This window comes from Bison bison, unplaced genomic scaffold, assembly GCF_000754665.1.
Source record: "Bison bison bison isolate TAMUID 2011002044 unplaced genomic scaffold, Bison_UMD1.0 scf7180017864144, whole genome shotgun sequence".
Lineage (NCBI taxonomy): Eukaryota > Metazoa > Chordata > Mammalia > Artiodactyla > Bovidae > Bison > Bison bison.
The window spans coordinates 84,379-95,461 of NW_011494716.1; the positions used below are offsets into that span (position 1 = coordinate 84,379).

At 43.0% G+C, this 11,083-nt stretch overlaps 1 protein-coding gene across 1 annotated transcript in view; it reads left to right on the forward strand.

Moving 5' to 3' along the window:
• LOC104988957 (ATP-binding cassette sub-family A member 3-like) overlaps positions 1–11,083 on the forward strand; it is a 98,246-nt gene that overhangs the window by 25,522 nt on the left and 61,641 nt on the right. The window contains exons 9-11 of the mRNA XM_010840463.1: positions 4,335–4,511; positions 5,484–5,608; positions 7,538–7,667. Coding sequence (XP_010838765.1) covers positions 4,335–4,511; positions 5,484–5,608; positions 7,538–7,667 — 432 coding nt within the window. The remainder of the gene's footprint in view (positions 1–4,334; positions 4,512–5,483; positions 5,609–7,537; positions 7,668–11,083) is intronic.

The following is an 11,083-nucleotide window of genomic DNA, read 5'->3' on the forward strand; positions in this document are numbered from 1 at the left end:
ATCATCTGTCATCCCCTTCTCCTCCTGCCTTCAATCTTTCCCAGCATCAGGGTCTTTTCCAATGAGTCAGTTCTTTGCATCAGGTGGCCAAAGTATTGGAGCTTCAGCTTCACCATCAGTCCTTCCAATGAATATTCAGGACTGATTTCCTTTGGGATGGACTGGTTTAATCTCCTTGCAGTCCAAGGGACTCTCAAGAGTCTTCTCCAACACCACAGTTCAAAAACATCAATTCTTCAGCTGTCAGCTTTCTTTATAGTTCAACGCTCACATCCATGCATGACTACTAGAAAAACCATAGTTTTGTATTGGTAAACTAATTTACTAGATTCGTTTTAATTTTTAAGAGGCCCAGTAAATAATGCCTTTCCCTCCTCCTTAATTTCTGAACCAATTGAGAAACAAAACAAAGATGTTATTGTATTAATGCATTACCTCTTAAAAATTTTTTTGGATATGCAGAGTCTAGTTGAGGCATGTGGGATCTAGTTCCCTGACTGGGGATGGAACCCATATGCCCCTGCCTGCATTGGGACATGGAGTCCTAACCACTGGACCACCAGGGAAATCCCTGTATATCGTATGAAATAATAATGATGATAATGTCTTTATGGTTTTTTTTTTTTTAAGAAATGGAATTAGAATACATAAAAGGATTTTTGAAGAGATAAAGTCAGAAGTCAATGAGGATAAATACTTTCTGGAAGGAGAGTAAAGATGTTGATTAACTTTAGACTTTGCAGCAGAATAGATCTGGTAATTCATTGCTGAGCCCACCAGCAAAGGGCTAGAAACAGTGTAAAACTTTCAAACTTAATAGAAAATAGAATAATCAAAAGCTTGGTTAAGTCAAGAGGAAGTGGTGTGGGGAGAGGAATTGTGTCACATGGCCTCTTCTACTGCAAAGGAGACTGAGAAGTCAGGGAAGGACAGTCAGGATCAAAGAGATGTGGGGGCAGGGGAATTTGCCAAACTCCTTTCAGCAGCACCTCACTCTCAAACATAATTGTATGAATTGTGCGAACAAGTAACATCTTACTCCTACCCAGTCCAAACTCCAGCAGTTTGTTTTTTAATAGAACTCAGTGAGCTGATTCTCAGATTTACATGGGAGTATAAACGACCAAGAAGAGCCAAGAACTCTTGAGGAAGAACAAGAAAGAAAAACGTGCTTTCCCAGATTTTGTGATTTATCATAAAGCAATAGTAATTAAAATTATAGTTGACAAATAGACTAACAGAAAAGAAGAGACAGACAAATGCACTATTAGGTATCAGAGACAATGCTTCAGAGCAGTAGGGTTTAATGAACAATCCTGGAGCAACTGAAGAACATTATGGAAAAAGTTGAACTTGGACTTTGAATTCACACCATACACAGAAATCATTTCTAATGACAAAAAACTATAGTTTTTTGGATATAATATAAGAGAGTATGTTCATGTTCTTAAAGTAGGAAAGATTTCTTAAACAAGACACAAAAATAGCTGTCAGGAAAAGACTGATAACTAATGACTTGAAACTGAGCAACACCATAAGGAAAATGAAAAGAGAAGCTACAGAGGAGAAGACACTTGAAACACATGTAACCTGCAAAATGCCTGTTTTCAAAGCATATTTAAAGAATTCATGAAATCAATTAAAAATTGTACTTTGTAGTATAAAAAAGCAAATAGGCAAAAGTAGGTGCTTCACAAAAAGAGCATATTCAAATAGCCAATAGACACAAACACGCTAGAAGGACATAAAGTGACATGTTTAAGGTGCTGAAGAAAACTCCTGTCAACCCAGAATTCTATATCCAGGAGAAAGTCAGGGATGACTTGCAAATAAACAAAAGTGACAGAATTGATTGCTAGGAGACATTCCAAGAAATGTTGAGTTCCTTGAGCAAAAACAATATATCAGACAGGAGCTTGCTGCTGCTGCTAAGTTGCTTCAGTTGTGTCTGACCCTGTGCGACCCCATAGACGGCAGCCCACCAGGCTCCCCCGTCCCTGGGATTCTCAAGGCAAGAACACTGGAGTGGGTTCCATTTCCCTCTCCAATGCATGAAAGTGAAGAGTGAAAGTGAAGTCTCTCAGTCGTCTCAGACTCCCAGCGACCCCATGGACTGCAGCCCACCAGGCTCCTCCGTCCATGGGATTCACCAGGCAAGAGTACTGGAGTGGGGTGCCATTGCCTTGGATCTACACAAAAAAATAAAGAACACTAAAAATGGAAAATAGAATTTATTTTGTCTTTTATGGAGTTTTTTTGGCTCGAAAAGAGAAGTGACTGTCTAAAGCAAAAATGGGAGCAGTGTAATTGCTAATAACTTGTGTGACAGTAAAACATATGACAACAGTAGCAAAGGGTGGGAGGGAAGTGCTGGAAACTGGAAACTTTTTGTAAGTTCCTCACACTGCACATGAAGTATCTTCAAATAATATTGAATATAGACTCTAAAGATGATTTTACACCCTGTGTGTGTTGTTCGTCACTCAGTTATGTCCGACTCTTTGTGACCCCATGGACTGTATTTAGCCTTCCAGGCTTCTCTGTCCATGGAATTCTCTAGCAAGAATACTGGAGTGAGTAGCTATTCCCTTCTCCAAGGGAATCTTCCCAACTCAGGGATTGAACCTGGGTTTCCTGCATTGCGGGTGGATTCCTTACATCTGAGCCATCAGGGAAGTCCCTTTACACCCTGGAACAAAACTGAAAAACAAAATTTAGAGGTATAAATAATAATAGTGGAACTAAAATGGAATCATAAAAATTCCTATTAATGCAAGAAAAAGAGGAAAAAAGAAACAAAAATTTGGACCAAATAAAAAAGAGCTGGCAAAGTGGTAGATTTTAATCCAGACAGTCAATAATCACAGTAAATATGAAAACCAAGTAAAAAGAGACTGTTTAGATAAAAATGCAAAACCCAACTAGATGCTGCCTACAAACAAAGATGGCGGTGAAGTTGTAACGGGGGTGTGTATATCTGGGGTTTTGGGGTTGGATTGAGTTAGGTGGTAGCTGCACAAGGGTAGTTCCTTTGTAATTGCTTGTTAAACTCCATTTTTTGTACTTGAAATGTATATTCCTGATAAATAAAGTGGTAATCAAATGTGTGCTGAGGTGCGGAAGGAGCCTCAACTCTTCCTTTCCTTGGGACACTGGACTTGCACTGAACAAGGATGCACCTGCCCTTCATGAACTGAGTGCACTGACTGTTTATGGCAGCTGAGGGTTGCGAGACCTGTCTGTAAGCCACAGTTAGAGGCACAGCTCTTGATTGGCACAGAGGCAGACACAAGTCAGGGAATGTCATCTCAGGAAGGGCCTCAGAGGTCTCCTGATATTGGTCCTCACAGCGTGGCCTGTGTACCAGCAGCATCAGAGCCCTGGGAGAACTTGTCAGAAACACAGACTCCAAGACCCACCCAGACATACAATCAGAACAACATCCCCAGGTGACTAGTCAGCACCATTCTAGCCGTCCGTCTGCTCACCAGTCCTTGATTTACCTGCTCTGGTGGTGTTAGTTACCACCTCCTCAGTCCTGCTGTATGGCAGCAGGTGCAGGTATCTTGGGTGCTTTACGTGAGAGGCACAGTCAAGTTCCGTTCTGATGAGACCGTTGGCATCACAAAGGATACCTGCCCTTATTCACACCCAGGAATCGGTCCCAGGGCCTTTCTCAGCACCTTCCTTTCTTCATGGAGCATATGTGTACCAAGCACCTGCTGCATGTGAGGCCCTGGGCCAGAGACTGGAGAAACTGAGGTAATCTGACAGTCCCTGGCCCCAAGCTGGGGTGGCAGTAGGTGAGCAGATTTCCAGTGCAGAGTAGAGCCTGCAGTGCTCACAGCTTGCACAGGGGACCCAGATGCACATGGGTTAGGCAGGTAATCCCAGAGGGAGAGGGTGTGTGCTTGCTGGGGAAGGAGATACCTGTGCTGACCTACATAGTAAGAATTAACCCAAGTGGAGCAGGTCAGGAGGAGTAGGAAGGGACCATTCTGGCAATAAGAAAAATGTTGTATTGGGAATTCTCTGGTGGCCTAGTGGATAGGACTCCACACTTTCTCTGCTGAGCCCTAGTTCAATCCCTAGTTAGGCGACTAAGATCCTGCAAGCTGTGTGGTGTGGCCAAAAGGAAAAAAAAAAAAAAAGAGTTTTATCTCAGAAGAGAAACTAACAGTTAGCTTTTCCTTTCCTGTGCCTTGTTTTTGTCTCTTAATACTCCGGAGACGAATAGTCCAGTCTTCTCATTGGCCTGGTCTCCACTGTTTGATTGGAAAACTCCGGTAACTTTTCTCTGTCTCTGCTGTGGTGACTGTTCTCCCTTTTGACAGGCACAGGCGTCCAGTGGAGGAACATGGGCCATATAGGAGGAGAGTTTAACTTCACTCAGGTGCTGCTGATGCTGCTGCTGGACTCTGTCTTATACGGCTTGGTGGCCTGGTATGTGGAGGCCATCTTCCCAGGAGAGTATGGTATACCCAAGCCCTGGTACTTCTTTCTCACGGTGAGTACTGATGCTGCTGTTTTATAGGTTGACACCAGGATTTTTATAGCTTGTCATCAATGTTCCTATCTCTCTTGGTGATATTGGTTTCACCTTCAAACTCCAAGAAATCTAAGTTGGGGTTCTCCAATCTGGATTCACCCCAAACCTGTCAACTTATGGTTGCCAAAGGAGCATGATATGAGTCTCAGTCTCTCTGACTCTTGCCCCACTGCTGATTCCCTGTGCAGACGCCCCTTAAGAGTGTGGCGGCTGTCTCATGGGCCCCCTTGAGTGGCAGGCCCTACATTCCCCCACAGAATACCACCCCAACGAGCTAGAGCCCTCAGGACTCCTTGGCCTCTTTTCTCTGGGACTGGTGGCAAGGCCCTGGCGCTCTTTGAGACCTCTGTGACCCGAGGGCACAGCTTTTGTTGATGACCCCATGAAGTTCTCAGAATCTCTTCTCTTCTACAATGACTGCATTTTTCTTACAAAGTTGAACGCTTTATGCCTGATTCGGTCCTCTTGCAGATTCAGTCTGATCCCATCTGAATTGCACAGGTCCTCACTTCAGGCCTTGGCAAAGGCCACTGTGCTTGCCCTTCTTGGTCTGTGGAGAAGTGCGTGGATTGTTAGCACCAGCGTTTCTCCAGACCTTTGCCCACAGGGAGGCTGCTGGCCGTCCCAACAGCTTCCCCTGTGCACCAGGAGTGTGCACGTGAGGCATCTTCTGTAGCTCCATCCCCCGGACCATGGGTTGTAGTTTGAAATGCAGTTTATTAGTAGTGAGTCTGTGAGCAAATTCTTGACTCCTTCAGGCATCATCAAATGTTCGATACCAGGAAATCTGGCAGGTGAGGCTGAGGATGGGGGTGGGAGGAGGGAAGTGTGAGAATTTAATTTACCAAAATATTTTTCTTCCAGAAGAAGAAGCTAGTTCACCTAAACATATTAATGAGTTTACTTCCTCTCTAGCCCTCCTACTGGTGGAGAGAACCTACATCCCTTAGGAATCCTGTGGAAGACTTAGAGGATCCTCAGCAAGCTCTGGGAAACAAGTTCATTCAGGATGAGCCTACCAATTTGATAAAAGGAATTGAAATCCAGCATCTATACAAGGTATCAGCTCTCAGATCTTCTGAGAACTTGAGAAATAGTGTATAGAGGTTTCTGTTTCATTCTGACAGTTACAAGATGTATTTTGTGATAGATTTCTTTTTTTTTTTTTTACATCTCAAACAAGCAGAACTTTATTAAACAGGCAGTGAGGGCAGGCTGACCCCAAAGGAGTGGCCTTGTGATAGATTTTTAATTCCCTCTGTCACATTATCCCCCAAATTAGAAGTATTACGTAAAATGTCCTGTTTCCTGTCATAAAGTTAAATGACTGGATGGAGGATCTAGATGATCTCTCTTGAAACAGTCTCACAAATGCGAGGCACCTCTTGTTGGGGACGCCCTAGAACTCAGTCATTTGATGGTCAGCTTTGATCCACCAGTGTTCTTATGCAACCAAATCAAGTGGTAAACCAGATGTCACTGCTGGCTTCCAAATGTGGAAGTGTTCATCCTCTGTCCAGCGTCTGCTGAGTCCTGTGTTGACCAAGGGCTCCCCTGACAGGATGCCTGGGGGTAAGCTCTATACCTTCTGTGTCCTCCAGAGGAGTCTTCCATTCCTCAGACATGATGGGCCTGCAGAGAGATGGTGCCTTCCATGTGGGTGATACACGGTCAGAGTCAAGGCACTAGCTCAGCACTTTGTGTCTCCTTCCTGACCTATGAGATCAAGTGGATCACGTCCTAGTCCAGGGGATCCATGGCACGGGGGATCATCCCAGCTCCTCCACACCCTGTGGGAGAAGCTGGAAATACTCCATCTTCACTGGATTTACTGTGGCTTCAGTACGCAGGGATTTCTCTTTTTCTTTTCTCATAACAGGCAGCCTGCAGGCACATGGTTCTGCCATGATGTCGGCTGCTCAGTAAAGCCGTCCCAGAGCCCTTTGCTCTTTCTACTCACTGACTTTCGTTTATTTTCCCTGGACCAGTGGAAGCATGTAGCTCCCTGCTGTGTGCTTGTCATTCCCTGGTTGCAAGACGGCTGCTGTAGCTCATCTACAGGGAAAGATAAGAGCAAGGGGCTTTCTTTTGGGAAAAATTTTTTCCTTCCTCCCTCCCTCCCTTCTTTTCTGCCCTTCAGTAGATCACCCCTTCTTCTTCTTGCCTAGAATTCTGCCAAGTGTCCACCTCGACTTCAGAAAGGAGAGTGAAAAGTCAGGGAAGAGGCCTGTCACACTTGATTCATAATAATCACACCAAATGGTGTTGGGGGCAAGGAAGTGTGCCAGCTTCCTTTCCTTAGCACCCTGCTCCCAAACACAGTAGATAAATTGTGGGGAGGAGTGACACCCAAGTCTCACCCAAATATAGTGTCAGCACTCCAGACCCCACATCCAGCCCTGATGCAGTCTGACAGGGCAGAAATTGTCTAAGGCATAGACTGAAATGTGATGTTATCTTTGCAAATGGCATTGTGGGTGATTTCATTTTATTCTTTATGCTCTTATAAATGGATTACTTGTATAATAAGAAAAAAATAAATGGTGTTTAAAATACTGAAAACATCTGATCTAGAAAACAGGCCAGTCTGTCTGGGGTTCTCTCCCTAGGGCAACACCACCCACAGAAGAGGCAGGGTGCCTTTTATCAGGGGTTTGGCCAGGCAATGAGGAGCAAGGTAGGTTCGAGATGCAGGGAGATGATCTCATTCCAGCTCCGGGCCCTTCGTCCTTGAACTCTGGCCTCCGTGGTCCTGCTGCTTTCCCACCGGGTTCCCGAGGCCAGGGAAAGCCCCTAGCCTTGCTGGTCGTCAGTAGCTCCAGGCAGCTAAACTGTGAAAGAAGGGGCTCCCTTTGTGGATTTCCACTTGGTGTCCCACTGTTGAACTTTCAGGGGAAGTTGGTGTGGGTGCTCGGCCTGTCATGGGCTCTTCAGAAACGCCACAGCGTGTGTGTGTTACGCTATCAGTCACACTTGGCCCTTCAACAGGTGTTCTACAAGGGAAGGGATGAGCATGTGGCAGTCAAAGACCTGACGGTGAACCTATACCAGGGCCAGATCACGGTTCTGCTAGGCCACAACGGAGCGGGCAAGACCACCACCTGCAACATCCTCACAGGTGCGTGTGGACCAGCTCGCCCAAGGACGCACTGGAGAGACCCTTGGTCCAGATCAAGATTGTCTGGCTCCATTTCCCGTCATCAGATTTCCCTGACATTTTTGTTTGTTGTTTGTTTTTTACCATTTAGTGATTCACATTACCCTGTGTCAGGAGGAGGGAATATCTGACTTTTTCAGTCAGTCTGAGGTACTTAGTTTCAAACACTTCCAGGAAACTGTGAACACTGCTGGGCATGTTTCCTTCCAAGCAGAACCTTCCAGTACAGTGAGGCACCACTGATCCCTCAACCAAACATTTCATCCAAACAAATCATACTTTTGATTGCTAGGGGTACTTTTAGAGTGATACCTGGTGAATTATGCTGAAAGTTGTCTGTTTCAGAATAATTTTTATGCCTAAATAGTTCTTCCCATCAACTAAAATAATATCTGCGATATTTGAAAACTCATTCATTCAAGAAAAATGTATTTATTTAAGGGTTAACCCATGTAAGGCTCTGTATAAAACCAGCAAGATACATTTCCAAATCTCAAGGAGCTCTGAAAGCTGACCAGTTCCTCCACTGGTTTTGGATACAGAACACCAGATGTCTGGAGAGCTGTGAGCTCCTCAGAGTCCAGCTGCCACAACCCTCCTCACAGACTGCTGACATACCTTCCACTGAAAACATTGAAGAGCAGCAATATTGTGAAGCTTGGTCTGAGGTGCCAGGTGCCTTTGGTATTGGGACACACACACATATATATTCTTTTTTCAGATTCTTTTCCATAATAGTTCATTACAGGATATTAATGAATATAGTTCCCTGTGCTAAAATATAGTTTATCTATCTATAGTAATGTATATATGTTAATCCCAAACTTCTAATTTATCCCCCCGCTTTCCACTTGGGTATCCATAAGTTTGTTTTCTATGTCTGTGAGTCTGTTTCTGTTTTGTAAATAAGTTTGTTTGTATTCATTTTTTTTGGATTCCATATATAAGTGATATCATGACATTTGTCTTGCACTGTCTGCCTTACTCCACTTAGTATGGTATCTTTAGGTCCATCCATGTTGCTATGAATGGTATTATTTCATTCTTTTTTCATGTCTGAGTAAAGCCTTCTTTATCCATTCTTTTGTTGACGGACATTTACGTTGCTTCCATGTCTTGACTATTGTGAACAGTGCTGTTATGAACATGGGGTACATGTATCCTTTTGAATTAGAGTTTTTGTCTTTTCCAGGTATATGCTCAGGAATGAGATTGTTGGATCATACAGTAATCCTGTTTTTAGTTTTTAGGAGCCTCCAGATTGTTTCTCATAGTGGCTCCTCTAATTTACATTCTCACCAACAGTGTAGAAGGATTCCTTTTTCTCCGTACCCTCACTAGCATTTACTAATTTGTAAATTTTTTGAAGTTAAGATGGCCATTTTGACTTGTGTAAGGTAATACTTTGTTGCGGTTTTGCTTTGTATTTCTCTAATAATTAGCGATATTGAGCATCTTCTCATATGCCTGTTGGCCATCTATACATCTTCTTTGGAGAAATGTTTATTTAGATTTTCTGCCCATTTCTTGATTGAATTGTTTTTTTATATTAATCAGTATAAGTTATCTATATATTTTGGAAATATGAATCTCTCATCGATACATCATTTGCAAATATTTTCTTCCATTCTGTAGGTTGTTTTTTTGTTTTGTTTATGGTTTTCTTTGCTGTGCAAAAGCTTTTGGATCCCATTTGTCTATTTTTGTCTATGCTTTTCTTGCCTTAGAAGACAGATCCAAAAAAGTATTGTTATGATTTATGTTAAAGAATTTTCTGTTTTCTTTTAGGAGTTTGAGAGTAGCCAGTCTTACATTTAGTTCTATTTTGAGTTTATTTTTCTATATGGTGTGAGAAAATGTTCCAGTTTTATTCTTTTACATGTAAATGTCCCATGGAAAAGAGACTGTCTTTTCTGCATTGTATATTCTTGCCTCCTTCATAGATTAATTGGCCATAAGTGCATGGATTTGTTTCTGGCTTTCTATCCTGTTCCATTGATGTATGTGTCTGTTTTCATGCCAGTATCATACTGTTTTGATTATTGTAGTTTTGTAGTATAGTGTGAAGTCAGGAAGCATGATTCCTCCTATTCTATTCTTCTTTATCAAGATTGTTTTGGAGATCCAGGTTCTTTTGTGTTTTCATACAAATTAAAATCATCTTTTTGTTCCAGTTCTGTGGAAAAAAAAATGCCATTGGTAATTTGATACACATTGTGATGAATCTGTGGGTAGCCTTGGTAGTTTGATCATTTTAACAATAATAATTCTTCCAATCCAAGAGCACAGTAAATCTTTACATCTGCTGGTGTTGTCTTCAATCTCTTTCATCAGTATCTTACAGTTTTCCAGATTCAGATTTTTTTTATTATCTCCTTCAGTTCAGTTCAGTCACTCAGTCGTGTCTGACTCTTTGCGACCCCATGAATTGCAGCACCCCAGGCCTCCCTGTCCATCACCAACTCCTGGAGTTCACTCAAACTCATGTCCATCAAGTCGGTGATGCCATCCAGCCATCTCATCCTCTGTCATCCCCTTCTCCTCCTGCCCCCAATCCCTCCCAGCATCAGGGTCTTTTCCAATGAGTCAGCTCTTCGCATGAGGTGGCCAAAGTACTGGAGTTTCAGCTTTAGCATCATTCCTTCCAAAGAACACCCAGGACTGATCTCCTCTACAGTGGACTGGCTGGATCTCCTTGCAGTCCAAGGGACTCTCAAGAGTCTTCTCCAACACCACAGTTCAGAAGCATCAATTCTTCGGTGCTCAGCTTTCTTCACAGTCCAGCTCTCACATCCATACATGTCTACTGGAAAAACAGTAGCCTTGACTAGACGGACCTTTGTTGGCAAAGTAATGTCTCTGCTTTTGAATATGCTATCTGGGTTGGTCATAACTTTCCTTCCAAGGAGTAAGCATCTTTTAATTTCATGGCTGTAGTCACCATTTGCAGTGATTTTGGAGCCCAAAAAAATAAAGTCTGACACTTGTTTTCCCATCTATTTCCCATGAAGTGATGGGACCAGATGCCATGATCTTAATTTTCTGAATGTTGAGGTTTAAGCCAACTTTTTCACTCTCCTCTTTTACTTTCATCAGGAGGCTTTTTAGTTCTTCTTCACTTTCTGCCATAAGGGTGGTGTCATCTGCATATCTGAGGTTATAGATATTTCTCCCGGCAATCTTGATTCCACTTGTGCTTCTTGCAGCCCAGCGTTTCTCATGATGTACTCTGCATATAAGTTAAATAAGCAGGGTGACAATATACAGCCTGTTGTTCCATGTCCAGTTCTAACTGTTGCTTCCTGACCTACATACAGGTTTCTCAAGAGGCAGGTCAGGTGGTCTGGTATTCCCATTTCTTTCAGAATTTTCCATAG